The 22,217-nt window shown below is 39.0% G+C and overlaps 1 protein-coding gene across 1 annotated transcript in view; it reads left to right on the plus strand.

Moving 5' to 3' along the window:
- LOC143292968 (calcium uniporter protein, mitochondrial-like) overlaps positions 1-22,217 on the plus strand; it is a 59,705-nt gene that overhangs the window by 1,098 nt on the left and 36,390 nt on the right. The window contains exons 2-4 of the mRNA XM_076603695.1: positions 692-764; positions 3,058-3,228; positions 21,490-21,594. Of these exons, the coding sequence (XP_076459810.1) occupies positions 692-764; positions 3,058-3,228; positions 21,490-21,594 (349 nt within the window). The remainder of the gene's footprint in view (positions 1-691; positions 765-3,057; positions 3,229-21,489; positions 21,595-22,217) is intronic.

Below are 22,217 nucleotides of genomic sequence, written 5' to 3' on the forward strand. Positions count from 1 at the left end.
TTGTTAACTTATTAGTTATCGTATCCCTGCATGCAAATTTTAAAAAGTTTATATTATTTACTGTTCTGTAATTGTTGTGTACATATAGACTCACCTCAGGTTGAAGCCTGGATATATATATATATATATATATATTTTTTTTTTTTTTTTTGGGGGGGGGGGGAATAACTCAAAATACAGAATTATGAAATACCAACAGTATGTGTCTGGAAGGGATGTCACACACACACACACACACACACACACACACACACACACACATATATATATATATATATATATATATATATATGTCACTCTGTGTGTGTGTGTGTGAATGTCCAACAAAAAATTATTACCAGACCCAGTAGAGGGTCATTGAAATGAATGTTAGTACATGTATGTATGCAATGCATACATGCCCTTGCATTTATGCATACACACACACACACACACACACACACACACACACACACACACACAAGTACATGCATGCACACACAATCCCATATACCTGGACTTTTCTCCTTAGTCCCTCCTAGATATCACCACAACACACATGTTATTTTTACATCAGGAAGAGAGCACTGATGAGGAGCATAAACATGACATATACTCTTTTTCAGCATCACTGTCATCATCATCAGCAGTAGCATTGTTCATCAGTAACATATTTGTTGCTGTTGATTTATTATTCAAATATTGGTTGCAGGTTTTTAATCAGGCTTTGGTGGCCTCAGCATGTCCATGTTCATTCTACTGCACTCAAGTCCTGTATCGCAATGGTGAGTGCCTTAAAACAGTATTGTTTCATTCTGTTGTTGTTTTTTTGTGTGTGTTCATATAAATGTTCGTGCTGCATGAATGTGTGTGTGTGTGTGTGTGTGTGTGCGTGCGCGTGCAAGAATTTCAAATAGAAACAAAAAAATGAAAAACAAGAAAGAGGAGAATATATCTCGCATATGTGTCAAACAGCGCATGACGTGTTAAAGTTGAAGGCTAAAACACTAGGACGCATAGAGGGGAAAAGGCAGGCGTGTATTGACAGACAAGTGATCAGTCTGTTGGCAGTGGTCAGGTCCTCTGGGCCCCTCTCCATGGAGTTTATTGATCTGCTCCATCTTCATGCCCTCTGCCCCCCCCCCCCCCAACACCCCTCCCCTGACCCCCCTCCACCTGCCCTCCCTCCATACCCCCTCCCCCCCTTCCTCCCCATTACCCCTCCACCCACATGCATATTGTCCCCTGTTGTCTGTTTGTCTTAGTGGGAGTGGCATTTGGTTTGTCAACTCTATGGTGTCTGGGGAAATAGGAGATTTGTGTTCTTTGATAGCAATGGGTGTTAGCATCTTATTGGTAGAGTCAAACTTCCGTGTTGAGTTTGTTGACCTTTTTCATCTTCACACCATCTCCATCACATCTGGTTGCCTAGGGGAATTTGTTCAAGTAGAAGAGAAGTTTGGTCTGTCAACACAATTACTCCCACAATGGAGCAGGACCGCCAGGAGACTTTTTGCTCTGTGTAGCTTGAGCACCCCAGGAGACTTTTTGCTCTGTGTAGCTTGAGCATTTCATTCTGCCCAAAGGTTGAAATCTCTTCAGTAAATTGATCTTTTTCATCTCTCTTTATATTACTTCTCATTGCATATTGACAAGTATTTGCACATTAAGTTCAGCTTGTCAGCTCTTATTTCCTAGGTGGCTGGAGACTCTCTGTTTGTTGCTTTCCATAGCCATAACATTGTCCCATCAGATTGCATTCTTTTCCTTTTATATTGTCCATGTTCATGCTCTTCCTCTCTGCCCTCTGGGTATGTTATGTATTTGTTCCATAAGAAGAGAAGTTTTTCTTTGTGTATGTTCTGCAGCCAGGTGGATTGTAAACTTGGTTTGTTTGTCAAAATCATAACACACAATGGCTTCAAGGATGAACTCCATAAAGAACATGCCTTTTAGCCGTTCCCTTGCTTTTGCTTAAGGAGAAAAAGAAAAAAAAAAGTTATAATCTACATCATTACATGTATTGATGGCATTCCATTCTCTGTTAGACCTGATCATAACCATTACAAGATTTGGTCACCTGTTTCTATTATTTAAACATGAGGCAGAAACAAAATTGTTAATTATCTTGGGATAGATGGAGAAGACTGGTTTATTGTGGCTGTGGTTTTTAGCCTTTGAGCCCAAGTCAGCAAGTGAATTAGTTGGTTAAGAATATGAAGATTAAAGTACACACACACATATTCACAAAGACACACATGCACACACACACAGTCGCACATGTGCGTGTGCGCATACACACTCATAATTTCCACTGCTGAATTTCCCAGCATTCCTGATAATTGCTTCATCAGGTTTATACAGCTGTTTCCAAGAAAATAAAACATATAAACAGAAAAGAAACAGTGATAACTCTGAACAGCAAAGGAGCTCACACACACATGCACACACGCACGCATGCATGCACGCACGGAGTCAAACTAAGTGGTAGATTATTTTGATTAGAGCCAAAGTCAGCTGCAGAGTATTTTAATTGCAACCAAAGCAAACTATAGAGTATTTTGTTTACAACCAAAGTAAGCTGTAGAATGTTTTGATTGCAACCAAAGCCAAGCAAGCGATAGAGTATTTTAATTATAACCAAAGCTGCCCATACAGTATTTTCATTACAACTAAAGTAAGCAGTGTTATCTTTTGATTACCACCAAAGCAAGCTGACTGCAGCTAAAGCAAGCAATAAAGAATTTTGATTGCAACCAAAGCAAGCCATAGAGAATTTTTATTGTAATGAAAACAAGTGAAACCCTTTGATCTTTTGTGGACTTGAAAGAAGTAACTATGGTTGCCAGATGTGTGGAACAGATTTGACAGCTGACTATCGTCTGGAACAGACACAACAGGAGAGCAGTTTCTTTTATTTTTGATTTTAAGAATTGGAGATAGATAATCATGTTAATTGTTTTGTTGCTTTTGTTGTTATTGTTGTTTTTTGTTGTTGTTTTTAGTGGGGTTTTTTGTTTTGTTTTTTGTTTTTGTCTTGTATTCTTGTATGAAAAAAAAAATCTGTTGATTTTCTAGAGGTGACAGTTCAGTTCCGGGATGGACTGCCGGTGGTGTCAGTGCCTTTACCGTCAAGGCGGGAGAGCTGTGAGTTCACCATGAAACCTGTCTCACACACCCTGGGGGACCTGATGCAGTTTATCAGACAGGAAGATGGAGGCATTGACAGGGTGGCTGTGTACAAGGAAGGTCAGTGGCATGTCTTCCCATTGGTCAGGTTTTGTGTTCAGAGGGAGGAGATGGGTTTCTGTGTTGCCATTGAGCTTGTGTGTTACTCTGCCTGAAAAGTTGGAATTACCGTGTTGCTCATGTCTCAGTGTCATCTGATCTTTCTCCTGAGTTCACAGTGATCTTTGTGTGTATATATATCCCTGTATGAAAACCGAGAAAAAATATGTACTGCCCCCCCCCCCCCACCCCCCCCCTCCTCCACCTTCTGTTCCTTTTTGCCCCGCTTTAATTTGAACCTCAAGCTTGGTATAAACTTTTTCCTGAAATGTTGTGACTTCTTCACTCTTTCAGAGCATCCTTGTGGAACATATATTTGTAACAAATACAAAATTTATTGTTTTCAACTACTGTCAAGTCCTTAGAGGTGATGTAAGCAGACACGATTGAATCATATAAGAAAAACACTGTTGAAGCAGCATTTTTCTGAGCTTTGAATTAGCAGCCTTTGCATCTCACATTGTGCAAGCTTTTCTGGCTTTAAGACTTAATGTATATGATTGACATCAGCAGTTGACTGTTAACAAGCCACAAGTGTAGATTTGATGAGAGAACTTGTCAGTTTGTGTGTGTGTGTGTGTGTGTGTGTGTGTGTGTGTGTGTGTGTGTGTGTGTGTGTGATGAAGGTAGGACAATCATCGACATGCATACAAATATACAAATATGTTCATGACACAGTGTGACCCACTTCCCCTTTCTCCCTTTGCTGTGTGAACGCTCTTGTGCGATAGCATTTTGTATCCACTGTTGCCAGAAAGTTGAGCACTCTGAGAATCAGACTCTCAAGTGTACAACGAGATTGACTGAAAGGTGTTATTATGTGATTTTTTTTCTTTGTTTGGTTTTTTGTTTTTTTGGGGTTTTTTTGGTTTGTTTGTTTGGTAATTAAGTATTCATGGTACCCGTGGAGTGTGCTTTGGAAAAAAAAAATCTTGATCATCTTGATTTTGTTGCCGTTTACCAACATTTATTTTTCCGGTACTCTATATATCAGTGATTCGGTGTTAATAGCCTGATTTAACTGATGATAAACTATGATTTACACAATGCACAGTCTTTAATACCTTTCACTCGCGAATGATAGTTTTTGAAACTTGAAAACTTCTTTTTATGTTGTGTTTTTGGCGTGATGTTTTGACAAATATGTTAAGTGTTGTTATCGTCCAAACATTTATCTTTTTGTCTTGTGTCAATTTCACCTTGTGCAGACAGGTTTTTTTTTATTCTTCCATCTGTTCTAATGTGGCTTTTTATGGTAAATTTCATAAACTGTGTTGTAGGGTCATGTATTATGATGTCGGAATGTTTCAAATTCAGCAGCTGTATGATGTATCAAAGAAATTAGCTGACATACTTTAATATGTCAGATATAACGATAGCATCCCTGAATTGTCAGGGACTTGGAGACATGAAAAAAAGAAGAGATGTGTTTCATTATTTAAGAAAAATGTGCTATAGTATCTATTGTTTACAGGATACCCATTCTACCCCCAAACTTGAAACATGTGTGACCTCGGAATGGGGATACACATGTTTCTTTGCATCCTACAGGTCTAACGCAAGAGGAGTGGCAGTCTTATTTAACAACAATTTTGAGTTTGAAATTAACAACGTAGAAAGATACACCCATGGTAATTACATTATCATATCTTTGAAATGTACAAAGATTTTTTGCTAGTTAGTATTTATGGTCCAAATGCAGATAACCCAGACTTTTATGATAACTTGCAGCATTATATAACAAAATATCAAAACCATGAAATTATAGTAGTAGGTGACTGGAATTTAGTTCTGGATCTATATTTAGACTACTACAATTACAACAACGTAAATAACCCACGAGCTAAAGAGGGCTGTAGAAAATGTGATGTATGAACTTAACTTAGCAGATGTATGGAGAGAAAACAACCCATTAATTAAATGATATACATCGAGAAGAACTACACTTTAAAGCAGAGTAGGTTTGATTTTTTTTCTTTTATCTGAAAGTCTTATGTTAAATTACGAAAATACAGATATTATTCCAGGATACAGATCAGATCATTCAGTGATAACTCTGAAATTAAACTTTGGCAAAGATATAAAACGCAACACATTTTGGAAATTTAACGCTATGTTATTAAGGGATAAACAGTATGTGGATGAGATAAATAAAATCATAGATGATATAATATCTGAGTACTCCACTGAACATTATGATGCAGCTTTAGTGAATAATTTACCATTGATGGAAATAGACATTAGCATTTCAGGTAAGTCATTCATAGATTTTTTACTTATGAAAATAAGATAAAAAAAAACAACAACAAACAAAACAGTAGCATACGCTACTATGAAGAAAAAGAAATCAAAGGAAAAAGAAGAGAGATTGAATGCAAAAATCGAGCAACTAGAAAAGAAAGAGGATAAAACAGAAGAAGATATACAGACATTAAAAGATGTTAACCAGGAATTAGTCTCAATAAGGGAGCACAAAATTAAAGGAGTTATATTGAGATCCAGAGCCAAATGGATAGCAGAAGGTGAAAAGATAAGAAATTATTTTTGTAACTTAGAGAAATGGCATTTTGATAATAAAAGTATGAATAGATTGGTAGTCAAAATGGAATAATGACAGAGGATCCACAGAAGATAAAACAAGAAGTACATGCATTCTATAAAAGGTTATACACATAGAGAGCATTAGAAGAATGTGAAATTCATGAGCTAGTAAAGGAATGTCCCACTTTATCTCAAGAAGAGAGCAGCTCATTAGAGGGAGAAATAACATTAGAGGAAACAGGCATGGCACTAAAAAATATGAAAAATGGAAAAGGCTCTTGCACAGATGGATTTGGAGCTGAGTTCTAACTTTTTTTTCTTTTTTTTTGGAGGGGGGGTGGGGGAGGGGGGGGGGGGATAGGCCCTTTTGTTGTAAGAGCTTTGAATCACTCATTAAGAGAAGGAGAACTCTCAGCCACTCAGAAGGAAGGTCTTATTACCTGCAACCCGAAGCCTGATAAATCAAAAGAGCACATAACTAATTGTAGACCTGTCTCATTATTAAATGTTTTATGTAAGATAGGAGCAGCCTGCATGGCAAATAGGGTTAAACACATTCTTCTAAAATTAATTTGTGAAGATCAGACAGGATTCATAGAAAACAGGTACATTTGCGATAACATAAGATTAATATATCATTATATGATCTGATCTGCTATCTAGACACGAAACGTCAGCCAGGTCTCTTACTCTGCTTAGATTTTGAAAAGCTTTCTACTTGTTAGATTGGCAATTTTTGTTCAAAGTTTTAAAAGCATACGGGTTTGGGCAAAACATACAAAAGTGGATAAAAACATTTTATGAAAATATAAAGTCAGCAGCGGTAGTCAGTGGACAAATATCTGACTGGTTTTCAGTAGAAAGAGGATGTAGACAGGGAGACCCACTTACCCCTTACATATTCATTTTATGTGTCAGAATATTAGCAATCATGATTAAAGAAGATAATGATATGAAAGGCATAATAATAAACAATAATGAGCATAAAATTTCTCAGTTTGCAGATGATGCACAGTTAATGAACAACGGAGATGGAATCCATTAATATGGTTGATAAATTTGGAAAAGTTCCAGGGTTATTCATAAATGCAGGCAAAACACAAGCAGTATGGCTAGGATGCAAAACGAATTCTAAAATAAGATATATGCAGCATTTAAACATAAAATGGAATACAGAAAAATTTAAGATATTAGGGGTATGATTCACAAATAACAGTAAAGATTGTGAAAAAGACAATTACACAGAAAAAATATCACAAATAAAAGCGCTTTCCAATGTTTGGATGAAAAGAAGTATAACTCCTCTTGGTAGAGTTGCATTATTAAAATCACTAATCCTGTCAAAGTTGATACATCTCTGGATTCTACTGCCAAACCCACCAGACGATTTTATGAACAATCTTCAGATAATGTGTTTTAAATTTATATGGAATGGTAAACGAGACAAAATCAGTAGAAAGACAGCAACGAAAAACATTAGAAATGGAGGTTTGAATATTCCAGATATTAGAGCATATATAGAAGCACTTAAACTTGCATGGATTAGAAAATTTACAAAAACAAAACATAAATGGAAGAATATCACTATAGAATTATATCACTTTTTTTTTTTTTTTAACTGAATTAGAAAAATATGGCTGTAGTTACACTTTGAATAAAGTTGATAATAATCCTTTCTGGAGACATGTATTCATGGCATACAACCACTTTTGTAAATGTGTAAAACTGACATCGATAACCGAGTTTTTTTCTGAATCAATATTTTATAATGAAAACATTAGAATAGGAAACAACACTATTAAGTATAGAAAATTGATAAACAGGGGAATATAATGCATTGCACACTTTGTAAACAATGATGGGAATTTATTTTCTTGGGCAAAACAAATTTAACAGAAAATATGGAATTAATGCGCATTTTTTAAGTTTCAATGGATGTTTACTAGCCATTAAGAAGTATATACAGGAAACAGGATTAAACATATCAGAAAACACAATGCATGATATTCCCTCAGCGTTAAAATGTATATAGTCTGTACCTAAAGGAACCAGGCCATACTACGATATTTTATTATCTGACAGTAACCTTCCCAACGGCTGTCTAAAGTGGTTGGAAAAACTAGGAGTAGATATTTTGTGGAAAAAAGTGTTTGATAAAATACAGAAAATAGATGACAAAAAGCTGAAATGGTTACAATTACGTATAGTACACAGAATTCTTGGAACGAAAGTTATCCTGAAAGAAATGGGACTAGTAAATGATAATTATTTTGATTTCTGTATGGAAGCAAAGGATGATATTGAACACATATTCTGGAGATGTAATAGCACAAAACAATTTTGGCAAAACTTTGAAAAGCTGTTAAAAGAAAAAAATACAATGTGTACAAACATAAGAATAGCAGAAAATATAGTATTAATTGGTATAGCCGAAAATATGCGCACAGAGTCCGTGTTTGACTTTTTAATACACATTGGTAAAATGTATATTTACAGGTGCAAAATGGAAAAGAGCACACCGAACATACCTTCTTTTAAGAGCTACCTATTTTCGCGATACAAAATTGAAGAACATAACCCAAAAATGGCATGGACATTAAATGACTTTAAAATAAAATGGTTACCCTACATGACAATAATCAGGAAATGTGTTAAATATTCTGATGGTTGTCTGTACGGGTGAAATAACCACCTGTCATTAGCATTTTTGTTTTCACTTGACTTTGTGTGGGTGTGTGTGTGTGTGTGTGTGTGTTGTGACAAGATGGTTTTTTTGTTTTTTTTTTTTTCCCCCTATTTCTAGCATTAGTGCACACATTAAGATAGATACAGATGAGACATTTTGAGTTGCATATCTCATATTTGATGACGTATAAACATGATAATTGTGATATATCTACGAGGGTCATTCAATAAATAAGGTGAATTTTTCGGTATAAGGACTTCTAATACAGATAGAAGCTTATTTTTTAAAAAATTTTCAACGTAGTCTCCCAGCACTGTCACACACTTTTCCCATCTGTGCACAAGCGTCCGTATTCCCTCAGCGTAAAAATCTTTGGACTGATGTCTCAGCCAGTCGCTCACAACACTTTTGACTTCATCGTCACTTTCAAACTTCGTGCCTCTCGTGAACGCTTTCAAGGGACCAAACAGGTGGAAGTCTGAAGGGGCAAGGTCTGGGCTGTAAGGGGGATGAGGGAGCAGTTCCCAGCCCAGCTCGTTGATGGTCTGCACCGTTCGGGCTGCTGTGTGAGGCCTTGCGTTGTCATGATGCTGACCTTCGAGTAGCCAAGGTCATCATGGACAATTTTGTGTGCTGTCCCAACAGATAAGCTCAAAGTCCTTGCAATGTCATCCACTGTCACCCTTCTGTCAGACTGAATGAGGTCATTGACTGATTCGATCACCTCAGGAGACCTCACTTCTGTAGGCCTTCCAGGCCTGTCTTCATCCTCAACACTGCTCCGTCCTTCTTTAAACAATTTAGCCCACTTGTAGACATTTTTTCGGCTGAAACATGTGGCACCATACACAGTTGACATTCTCCTATGAATTTCAACTGGTTTGCACCCTTCAGCAACCAAGAACTTGATAACTGACCGCTGTTCAATCCTGGAGCATGCTTCTTGGTCGGCCATCTTTGTTAATCGCCAAAACTCTCAAAGTTTTTTTTTAATCTGCAAAACAAATTAAATCCATGTGAAAAAGAAGTAAAACAAAAAAAAAATTTTTTTAAACGTAAGCTTCTATCTGTATTAGAAGTCCTTATACCGAAAAATTCACCTTATTTATTGAATGACCCTCGTATATATACACTTACTTACTTTTGTATTTCCAGGAATACTTTACATGTGTCAAAAATATTTTGCTTTCATTGTGTTTTCATCCGTTTCATCATTTTTCGCATTTCTTTTACATGTATTTGTGTCAGTTGTCTATGTCATAAAAATGGAAATTAAAAGCATGTTTTAAAAAAAAAGAAAGAAAAGAAGATCACTTGCAAGTACAGGTGCATGGGTTCAAGCAAACATGTTTAGATCTGATTTGTGCCCAGCCTCCAGAGACACACAGAGAGAGGGAAGAAATGAGAAAGATAGAGAGTGCTTGTATTAGTTATGAATACATTCTGTTAAGATCTTAACTCGTGTATTGTGTGTGTGCATTCATATGTGAGTATTTGTGTGTGTGTGTGTGTGTGTGTGCGCGCGCGCATGTGTGTGTGTGTGTGTGAAAACTGTTAACAGAATGAAATTTGGAAATGTTAAGAATAATACTCAATAGACAGTAAATAAAATAGATACAACAAAGTAAACAACAAACTAATGAAAGAAGCATACACAGAAGGCAAGCAGTTAAAGTAAGATCGGATTGATAACGCCACATGTGCAGTGAATTTCTGTGCACACACACACACACCTAGGCCCTATGTAACGTTTTAGCCATCACACTGATGAGAAAAATGCTAAGACTGTATGTGTGTGTGTGTGTGTGTGTGTGTGAATCGGCTTGAAGGTGTGCAGTATCATACATTTTTATGATTTTGAATATCATTTGATTTCACATTTCAAAGTAATTTTGCATGACCCTGGAAAGTTTAAAACTTATTGTTAGGGGACATTATTTTGAAATGGTAATACTTCATACTTTGATAATATATATACTTTATCAGACATATCTGTTCAAACTGGAACATGAACAAACAAATATGTTTCAATGTATATAATTTTGTTGTGTGTAGTTTGTGTGCAATGCACCAGAACATAAACAAAGATGGAACTTCGACAGACATTCAACTGAAGAACACACATACTGAGAAAGAGATAGAAAGAGACAGAAAGAGCAAGCTGAACCTGCTCTGATTGTTACACATCCAGGGCTAGGATGGTGACAGAAATCTTCTGCCACACCCATTCACCATGAGCTCCTGTGGCCACAACAAAAGGAGAGGGGTTCACCATGTTGCACTGAATAACTGTACATGTTGGTGATGTTGCAGCTACCTTGCCAATCAGTCAGCCATACTCCAGTTTGGAGGTTGTTATGCATGTGTATATGCATGGAAGGGATTCAGGCACAAGCAGTTTTTCAAATAATTATGTTGACCTGGGAGATCAGAAAAATTTCAATTATTATCCCACCAGACAAAGCCAGAATTTGAACCCAGAACTCAAGGATTCAAAGTCCAGTGCACTAACCATTCAGCTGTCACACCCATTGAGCCTGTGTTGAAATGAGTGATTGACTGACTCAAAGCCTGTATTGCCACATACATACACACACTGACCTGCTTTTGTCAGAGGTTTTGACATTTGAAATATGGCCAGCAAGCTGTGAAGCCAGCCAGTACACAGCAAACAAAAAAAACAACAACAGCTGCAGGAGCAACAACACTTCAACTTCACACGCATGCATGCATGCATGCATACACACACATGCGGGCATGCACACGTGCACACGCGCGCGCATACACACACACACACACACACACACACACACACAGAGAGATTGCAAGAGGAACGTATGTAGAAATATTTGCCCATGTTGTCCATTGCAGCCCATGCCTTTGTGCAAACACACCTGAAGAAACGTGCTGTGCGGGGTTGAGTTCAGTCAGCAAAATAGTCCTTTCCTTGCTCCAGTGACTTCAGCATGTACACAGAAGCAAAGGTTCTATCAGTACACATGGGGCCTTTGATAGGAGGCTCCAGGTGGGAGCAGTCATGTAGGTGAAGGGGCACCATTTTAACAAGTCTGTTCATGCTACCTCTGGCTGAAGTGGACCAACTGATCTTCAGTTGTGACAAAGATTGTTCACCCCCCCTCCCCCCCACACACACTGACACTTTTACACACACACACACACACACACACACACACACACACACACTCCAATTTTGATGATGCTTATTAGAACAGCAGCTGAATTTTATTTTATTTTATTTATTTATTTATTTTTTGTCTTCTTGACATTTAATCAGTTTTTGTGTTGTCTAGAGTGCATCGGGCATATATGATTTAAGTAGTGTGGGTGTGTGTGTGCATGTATGCATGTGATGTGTATGTATGAGAGAGAGAGAGAGAGAGAGAGAGAGAGAGAGAGAATTCATTGATTAATCAGTTCAGCCTTGTTTGATGAATTATGCAGTTTTATTGACAGAAAATATGGGTGAAACATTGGAATTTATAGTTTTATAGCTTGGACACAAACACAAACATATATCTGTAATGGTATCTATAATGTGCTGCAAGGAATCTCTTGGATTATACATAATAAAGGAATTGCACCTCCTACTATTAAGGTTTACAGAAGTTCGCAGCTGTCTGCAAATAGGTCATTTCTTGCTTTTGAAGTCTTACATTGATTTGATAGAAAGTTTTTTGGTTTGCTTGATTTTTATCAATTTTAATCTTCATTTCATCAAACTCACCAACAAAAAAAGTGCTAATCACAAATGGTAGTGGTTGTTGTTTACCATATTGGATCTGAAATAGTTTATAAAACTGTTCACAGTATTGTTCTGTGTCTTTGTCCCAGTGAATACTATGTTGAAATTTTCCATTAAAAAACCCCCATCTGATTGAGGTTTAGCCCGTATACTCTTGCAGAGCAACTGAAGTCCGCTTCTGTCTCAAAGTGTACTTTGAATGGATACCTTTGTTTCAAAATGCTGTCATTCAATAATTGATATTTTATGTTGTTATATCTTCCATTCTCCTGCTTGTTCACACTCTGTCCAGTGTATCCTTCAATATTAGGTTAGTTAACTGACACCAACATGCTGCCACACAGAGTGCTTGCTGTACTTGTGCAGCAAAATCTGCTGTTGCTATCCCCCTGACCTACTTCTGTCACTCTTTGAAGTCTATGGCTGTGCAGGAATCAGCAGGCAGGGATGTTGGCAGGTACCAAACAGCTGGAGCCATGTGGTCGCACACAATCCACTGTTTTGCTGCTTTCTATGGGCTGGGTGGTACCTACCTGTTGTCAGACAGGTGCGGTGGTCAAATAGAGGATTAAATTCTCCCCCAGGTTTCCCGAGTTCCATCCACAGTTTTGGTGCACCTGGTGGGTAAAGGGTGGAGATTTTTCCCATCTCCCAGGTCGACATATGTGCAGATCTTGTAGTACCTGAACCCCTTTCGTGTGTATACACATAGATAAAATCAAATGTGCATGTGAAAGATCCTGTAATCCATGTCAGCATTCTATGGGTTATGGAAACAAGACCATACCCAGCATGCACACCCCTGCCAACATGATGGGGTAAAATAAAAAGGTAATACACATAAAAAGTGGTGGAAACAATGCAAGTCTACAAATATGCATGCACATGCACTCAGTAATTCTCTCTCTCTCTCTCTCTCTCTCTCTCTCTCTCTCTCTCTCTCTCCAAATGTGTTTTTCTGACACCCTTTCGTGAGGGACAATGGTCTTTTTATGAATAAACCATTCATTCTCTCTCTCTCTCTCTCTCTTTGTCTCTGTGTCTCTCTGTGTCTCTGTCTCTGTCTCTCTCTCTCACTCTCTCTCTCTCTCTCTCTTCCTGTTGTGAATACGACTGTAACTACCCTCAATGGCATGGGTCTGAGGCCTATTCATTAAGCCATCCAGAGTTCTCTCTCTGTGTCTCTCTCTGTGTCTCTATTGAGCTTTTGTGCTAGTTGTCACAGGTGAATTCAGACTCCAGAATGCATCTGTTTGGAGGCTACCTAGGTAACTAACTATCAAACAACCATGTCAGACTCAGTGCCCCATGCTATATTTCACCAATAGACAGGTGCAGCATGGTGCCTACCTGGCTTGGCAAACTGTATTGTTGATCTCTGGTTGACTTGTTTGATGATGGCTTCATTAGGCAGGAACAAACACATGAATTGTTTCTTCAGTGAGGGGCACAGGGAGACAGTGGTATGCTGGCTGGCTGTGGGCATGTGGTGAATTTACAGGTTAATTATGCAGTCCTATCATTGTTTTATGTAAATGTCACCGCAGCTGCTGGTGATAGGTACTGGTTCACAAGTGTGCATGTTTGTGTTTCCAGGCAGTGTTCCTTTCTGATCAGTTCAAGGAGAGGAATAAAAGCTTGTGGATTGACAAGTGTATTCATCAGGATTTGAATACAGTATTTTCACCTGATCATATATTTATTTTAGGAGTAATCACATTCAGACAAACAGACCAGAATATGAGGATTAACTGATGTCATTGAAAACTGCATGTCGTAGTTTATTTCTGTACAGTCAATTATTAATGAAATATTACACACTTGAAAAAATAATCTTTTGTGCAGACAACACATCAGTCATGTGTGCAGATGATGAAAAACGAAGGAACAGAAGAAGAGGAGACTAGGACATAAAAGATGTTGACATTCAAGGACTGAACATAAAAAGGAAGGAGTGCAGAGCTTTGTCAGTGTTTTATGAACTGTAGACATAGCTTGCACATGTGTGCACATGCATGCGCACGCGCGCGCGCACACACACACACACACACACACACACACACATATCCGTCTAATGTCATCATATTATGTGAAAAGACATAAAATGAAAGTACTACCGCGGCTGCACACTCCCACAGTCGCATGCACATACACACAAACATAGTGCATACAGATACACTGTCATGCAGGCTTTTTCTCATCCTATGTCATTTGGTTTGTTGTCCTCGAGCCCCCTTCCATGGTTTATTTGATCAGGTTCACAGACATGAAGATCAGGTCCACAGACATGAAGGCACACTCACTCTCTCGGCAGATGGCAGGAGTATTCACTGACAGTGACACACAGCTAGTAGGGCAGTCAGTGTCATGGAGCGACAGGCATCACTGTTCACAGCACGTGACCTCACAGACGAAATGAATGGGTCTGTCAATAGCAGAGCAGATAGAGACATGCATATTGACAGACTGCTTGGTGCCAGAATGGGAGGGGGGGGGGGGGTGGAGGTAGAAGAGCAGGTATTGAACACCAGGGAAATGATCCCATTGTGTGGCCCCAGTCCCTGGGGAAGTGATCCCATTGTGTGGCCCCAGTCCCTGGGGAAGTGATCCCATTGTGTGGCCCCAGTCCCTGGGGAAATGATCCCATTGTGTGGCCACAGTCCCTGGGGAAATGATCCCATTGTGTGGCCACAGTCCCTGGGGGAGTGATCCCATTGTGTGGTCCCAGTCCCTGGGGAAATGGTCCCATTGTGTGGCCCCAGTCCCTGGGGAAGTGATCCATTGTGTGGCCCCAGTCCCTTGGGGCTGTTGCTGACCATCACCACTAATCCGCTTGGTTGAGGGAGACAAGAAACTGACCATAGAATAAATGAGAAAAGTTTGATGTTTGTTTTGCTAAGTAAAAGAAAAAAAGAAAAAAATGAACTTGCTGTGTGTCTGTCTTTCTACTGTCTCTGTGTATATCTGTTTGTCTGAACAAATTGATATATCTTGTTTTCACTGATAAATTTATTAATTCATATCAAGACTTTGGCAGCATGAGAGGGAAAAGGGGTGAACTGCTCAAGTGAGAAAAATAAAGTGTTTGTACATTTTCTTGAGAACACCAACTTCAACTGATAAAGGAACAGGTTGCAGGCTGACTGAGATGACATGTGGCAAATATTTTTCATTGGATCAGCCATGACTTTAATTTGTGCTGCATATGCAGATTTTTTCCTTTTCCTATCTAAATAAGGTAATTTCATTTCAGGCGAGTGTGTGACCTCTTGCTCTTTCAAACCAAAATATTCAGTGGAGAAAGCTATTGATCATTCTTTGTTCATGGTGTGTGAGTGTTTGTGTGTGTGTGTTTGAGAGAGAGAGAAAGGAGGGAGAGAGAGAGAGAGACTCGGAGATCAATTGATCAAGTGAATATACTTGGACTCGCTTGGATTTGTGTAGAATTCTTTTTCATATACAGAGAGAAAGAGAGAGAGAGAGAGTATGCAGGTAATGAACTGTCCAGTGTGTAAGCCTGTGAGTGTGAGTGGATGTTTTAACCATTACACTCACAGAGTATGGAGCTGTGAAAGGGCCGACAGAGTGGCTGACTTGACAACAACACTGTTTCCTTCACACGCACACCTCTACTTTCTGTCACTCCCAATTTCCCTGTCCATCAGTTAGTCTGACTCTCATTCCCTGTCTGTCTACCTACCTGTCTGTCTGTCTTCCTGCCTGTCTGTCTGTCTGTCTGCTTTGTTGTCTGTGTATCTATCTCTCTCACCACCTCACTGTTGATGTTTCTCCTGCATCTGTTTGTTATCAGTCTTTTCTGTCTGTCTGTATGTCTCTCTGCATCTATCTGTCTGCAAGGGTGAAAAACATTCCATGAATATAGTCTTTCCATCTCTTTCCCTCTCTGTGTCTATCAGTCTGTCTCAACAAAAAGTGCTTCTGTGTGTCTATCTCAGTCTCTGTCAGTCTGTGTGCTTTTCTCTGTGTGTGTGTGTGTGTGTGTGTGTGTGTGTGTGTGTGTGTGTGTGTGTGTGTGTGTGTGTGTGTGTGTGTGTGTGTGTGTGTGTGTGTGTGTGTATGTGTGTGTGTGTGTGTGTGTGTGCGTGCACACACGCATGTGTGTGTGTGTGTGTGTGTGTGTGTATCACCAACTCTCTCTCTCTCTCCTCCATTCTCCCCCCTGCCTTCAACACCTGTTTATCAGAACTATATGTTACCCCTTTCTCTATCGGCACAGGGATGGTTAGAAATCCAGCACCAGTACAGGTTCCAGAGGGCATGCTCATTCTGAAAGGGTAAGATAGAAGAGGAGACATAGGGGTGCAGTTCACTCCAGGGATGATGGGTGAAATTTATTCCTTAATTAAAAGCAGAAGGGCTTCCCATCTGCTGCTGGATTGTCTGTGCAACGGGATGGAGCAGGCAGGCAGACAAGGTTGGGATGTGGTGCTGGTTGCTGAGTCTGCCATGTCTGTCAGTGCTGTGTTGGTGGGAACAGAAGGGGGGCTTGCTGGGTGGGAGTAAAATCTTTCTAGGGACATTCGATCATGGGCATGTTTACTGCACACCACTCAGATAAAGACATGTACACACATATGCAGATATGTTCTTGATCACTGATGCACATGTACACACACACACACACACACACACACACACACACACACACCAGTGCACATATGTATGTACATATGTTTTGCCCATCTTTTTTCTCTTACAGTTACACACACACAACACACACACATGCACTCTCTGTCTATGTGTATCTGTCTCTCAATGCACATTCTAACACTCACAAGCAAACAAACATGCATGTTCATTTTGTATGCACACACACACATACATAGACATTACATGACAGGACCAAACGAGCATAATGACATTGCCAGACTGATGAGGTGTTGAAGAAACTTTGTTACCACAGTCTCAGAGGAAAAGCAGTTTGAACCGTAAAAGGAAAAAGAGCATATTATTTACCTGTATATATTCTCTGCAGACCTCGTTTTGTTTATATAATTTGCACATGTATATTAGCACTCACAAACACATACAAACAGACACACCAACACACACACAGATACAAACATGCGTACACACTCAAATGTGCACTCATGCATACATAATATATATTCCATATTTATATGTATATGCATATGCATATGTGTATATATATATATATATATATATATATATATAAAGAAAAAGAGAGACAGGGAATGTTGTATACATGGCAGTTTGCAATCCATCAACTCAAACCATTTTAACCTTTCTGAAAAAACACCTCCCTGCAGAAAAAGGAAGACAAGAAGTGTACAAGGAAAAAGGGTGTCAGGGAACAGGCCCAGGCAGCCAGGCTGTGTTATTTTGGGCCCTGTGTTCAGGGCGGTTATTTCTGTCTGCACACCCAGGCTGCAAGATTGATCTCAGTGCACTCCCATGAAAGAGGGAGAGGGTGTTTTTTTTTTGTTTTTGTTTTCTTCAAAGAAACATTGAAATTGAAAGATGGTGGGATATCTGTCTATCTTTCTATCAGTCTACCTGTCTGTCAGTCTGCCTGTCTACCTGTCTGTCTATCAACCCATCTATCCATGTCATGTGGCAGGATTTCTGTCACACACATTGTGTGTGTTTGCAAGTGTGCATGCATGTATGTGTGTGTTTATCCCTCTTCCCTCTTCCTTCTGTCTTCCCTCCCCCTCCTGTCACTCCCCTCTCTCTCTCTCTCTTCCTAATATATATGTATTTAAAAATTACACTCAAGGCAACAAAATGTCACCCTACCACATTATTTCAGCCTTGGGTTGACTGAAAGTTGATCGACTTAATGTTTTTGCATTTTGCAGCTTTCTCACTGGCTCTAGCATACCCAAACTGTGCTGCCAAGGACCCTGTCTGAACCTTTATTTGATGGACTTGAGCATTTCACAAATGAACTGAATTTGAATAAGAGTTGAAAACCTAGTTTGGGCATTAATCAATCAATCAATAAATCGGATAAAAATACAAGGAAAACTGGCTTGTGGGTGACATGGGATAACGTAAGACAATACATCATTAGAATAATGTTTTACATTTATAACTTTGTAAAAGTTATAGCACACTGAAAATGAAAAAAATGTAATACTTAAAACCACATATTTGTTCTTTCTCTTTCACAAACTCTCCAACCTCTCCTCCTCCACCCCAGATCACTGTCTTCCCTCTCCCCACCCCCCTCCAGTTTTAAGCACCCCATGCAATGGCCTCATTCCTCACCATCTCTTGCAACCTCTACCTGTACTCCTCTCAGCGTTTTCAAAGTGATAATAATGAATGCATATTTCTCCCAGTACAAGAAATGTCATCTTAATGAGCAAAGCCACTTAACACATTTGATTTTTTCTTTTTTAAAGAAAAAAAAGAAGATATAACCATCCTTTAATATATAGAGACATTTTTACTGTGATTGATCTTATTTCAATCGTTTACTTAGGCATTTGTGCATGTTTGATGGAGTGTAAGAGTTGTTGCATTTAGGATATGTACCAGTCGGTCTTATCAACTGTCCATTTAGAGAACCAGTGAATGTGTTTTTATTTACATTTACATTTTTCCCTCTCTGTTTTATTGTATAGTGTTTATTCAGTTATTTTAAGTGATGAATTTGTAAAGTGCTTAGAGCTTGCTACTGCTTTTATTATAGATCTGTATAGGAATGAATTATTATTATGATTACTATAAATACATATATTAAAAAATTATCAACCATAATTGTGACGTATGCTCACCAGCCCCCACGCGCGCGCGCACAACACACACACACACACACACACACTCACACTCACACTGTGTCAATGAAGAACAGAGAGCAGCCAGATGAGTCCGGAAATGTCACTGAAGGGACTTATTGTGAAGCACACACATGCGCACACATACACATACACACACAAACACACACACGCACACACACACACACACACACACACACACAACACACACACACACACTTTGACTCTTGTGAAAATGGCCATTAAAGCCACCATTAAGAAAATTGAAATGTATTTCGCTTCAAGGCAACTGAAAACATATTTACCATTTTGAATTTGCCTCCTTGGCACGTCGTTACCACTTGTCGCTACTTAGCGACCTGTTCTTGCCCTGTGATGAAAGTCTTTTGCACATGTCATTAACTCTGTTCATTTCTGGTAAACACTTCCTATTAAGATTTGTCCAATCACACTTTGAATGACACACAGTTTTTGTTAGCACTATCAAATTCATATCTTGTCTTTTCCTTTGAATTAAAAAAAAAAATCACTGTGTACTCCAATGTCTTCAGTTACATCAACCACACATTTAAAAAGTCATTTCTTGACAACATCTAAATGAATTTTTCGGCACTGCAAAATCTCTTAGATCCAAGGTTACACTGAAAGTTTTAAGGACTTTGAATGTTTCCTTCTTCAAGAGTCTGAAAGTTATGTTGATGAAGCTCCTTGCATGCTGAGACAGTCTGCATTTTTTTGTGTACCAAGCTACTTAACATCTTTCACAGTTCCTTTCTCCATCAGTCCTTTGATTCCAGTATTTCCGATCTCAAACGATTTTCTGTCACTTGTTTGGAGGATTTCAGGTCGTCATGGAGTTATTCACAATCCGTCAACTGAATAGCTGGCAATCCATCAGGCGCTGGTTTCCCTGTAGTTATTTCTGTGAACAATGTTGAAAGAAATATTGCCATACCAATTCCTTCTGCCATAGCTAGTGTTTCTCCAGCCTATGTGCTTCTGACCACTCTGCAAATCTTCGTGGAATTCCAGCAAATAGGAATATTCCGTCCTTCCTCATTTGCTAAGAAGATGATACATCCACCGTGTGTTCCTCCATCAGTCAGATTTCCTAATGAAGCATCTGTGTAAACCGACAACTTTAATGCTCCAGATCCCAAATGATGAAACTTTAAAGCAACTTTTTCTGACTTTATCCTTCTGATAGTCATTAATTTTGCTTCTGTCAAGTGTTCCCCTTTACCATCTTCCATGTTTGAGGCAAGCTGGCAAGCATCAAACAGAACCGACTTTGGTGAGATGTGCACATTGTCTGTCCTACTTAGGACCTAAAGCCTTCTCTTCAGCATTCATACTCTTCTGCTTTTGCTGCATTTTTTGAATCTGTATTGGTTCCAGGCTGTCTCCGTATTTGTTCTGATGTAGAAAATTTGTGCTTTCCATCTGAGAACAGTTCTATTCTGATGTATTGAAATGTTTTGTTTTCTTCTTTTCCAAATTTGAATGTCTTTCTGATTCCTGTATGACTGTCAGTTCTAAGGTCTTTGTGACTCCCCAAATAAAGTCATCCTCATGGCATGCTAGTGTACCCACTATTTCTTCCGCATGTATCCAATAGAAAACTGCTGGATTAGATTTTGACATTTTTTCCTCCTCACTTTTGAAGCACGTCCTTGACTCAATTGTACATTGTAAAGGAGCACCATTGAGTCCGTTGAGACACTTCTCTAAGTGCCTTAATTTCCCTTTTCTATCAGCTTCTTCTGGAGGTTCACAAATATATCTCTTTCTATGTGTTGTCCTTGGAGAAATGCTGTCTTGATGTCCATGGAGTGTGGAGTCAGTTCCTTTTAGCAAAAAATGATAAAAATCACTTTTAGTGATTCACTTGCACATGCTGGTGGGTCTTTTTGGATGTCATCATTCTGTTTCTTCAAATCCTCACTACTAGTATAGCTTTGGGAATCATTTCTCCATTTGATTCACTGAGTGTGCATATCCATCTTGTAGAAATACATCTTTGTCCTTTTTCTTCTGCTTCAATATACACACTGTTTCTCTTCCAGCTTTCCAGTTCTTATTGTTTAGCTTTTTTGAAGAATGATCTTCCATCGTCATGACAATTTCATCTGAATCCACTGCCATCACAAGTTCTGTAACAGGTGTAAGATGTAGTAAGTCCATGGATTTTAGTTATACCCACTGACATTCTTTGTCCTTCACATTCTTCTGGTTCAAGGCACTCTTATGTTATGCCAGTTTGTATTTCTCCTTTTAGCTTTTACTGCTTTGTTTATTATTCTTGCAGATAGTCTTGCTCCATTATCCATATGTTCATATGAAATCAAAACACACACACACACACATACGCACACACACACACACACACACACACACACACACACTATTGACCATGTGGTATATTTGATTTATATGTCATGTTTGTGTGTGGGGGGGTGTTTCAGATGGGAGCCGAGTGGCACGGTCAACACCGATCGAAGTCCTGCTGCGTGAGCAGTTCACCATGTACCTCAACGACCAGCACTACTTTGTCAGTCCACCTGAAACCAGTGAGCCTTTCATTCCTCACACTGCTGCCAGCCTGTCTGATCCATTTCATTTTCTTCAGCACACACACACACACACACACACACACACACACTCTCTCTCTCTCTCTCTCTCTCTCTGTTTTTACAGCCAAAAGCTAACCTCCTTGTTCAGTGTGACTCCTATTATTCCTTCCTTTTTTGGTTTTTAGCTTGTGCTAGTCTGGCTTTTCCTTTGGGCTTTCATTACATTATCCCTTTCAGGGTGTGTGTGTTTTGTTTGTTTGTTGTTGTTTTTTTTAAACAGAGCATGCCTTTAGAATAAGTTTGCTGTTCTTAATGCTGTGATACAATGAATTAGATTGGTTGGGTGGGTTAAGTGTGTGGATATGTTTGTGTGCATGTGTTTATGTGTATGTTTGTGGCTACATTCATGTGTGTCTGTGTGTAGAAATAGTAGTAGAAAAACCAGCAGTAGTTGTAATCATTCTAACGGTTGCAGTCTTCAGTTTTATGTCATTTCAGTTAAAGTGATTTTAGACCGGGAAAAACAAAGGAGGGAAGTGTTTGTGACTCTATGTGTGTGTGTGTGTGTGTGTGTGTGTGTGTGTGTGTGTGTGTGTGCATGCTCATGTTTGTGTATTGTG

The sequence above is a fragment of the Babylonia areolata genome, chromosome 18 (genome assembly GCF_041734735.1).
Source record: "Babylonia areolata isolate BAREFJ2019XMU chromosome 18, ASM4173473v1, whole genome shotgun sequence".
Lineage (NCBI taxonomy): Eukaryota > Metazoa > Mollusca > Gastropoda > Neogastropoda > Buccinidae > Babylonia > Babylonia areolata.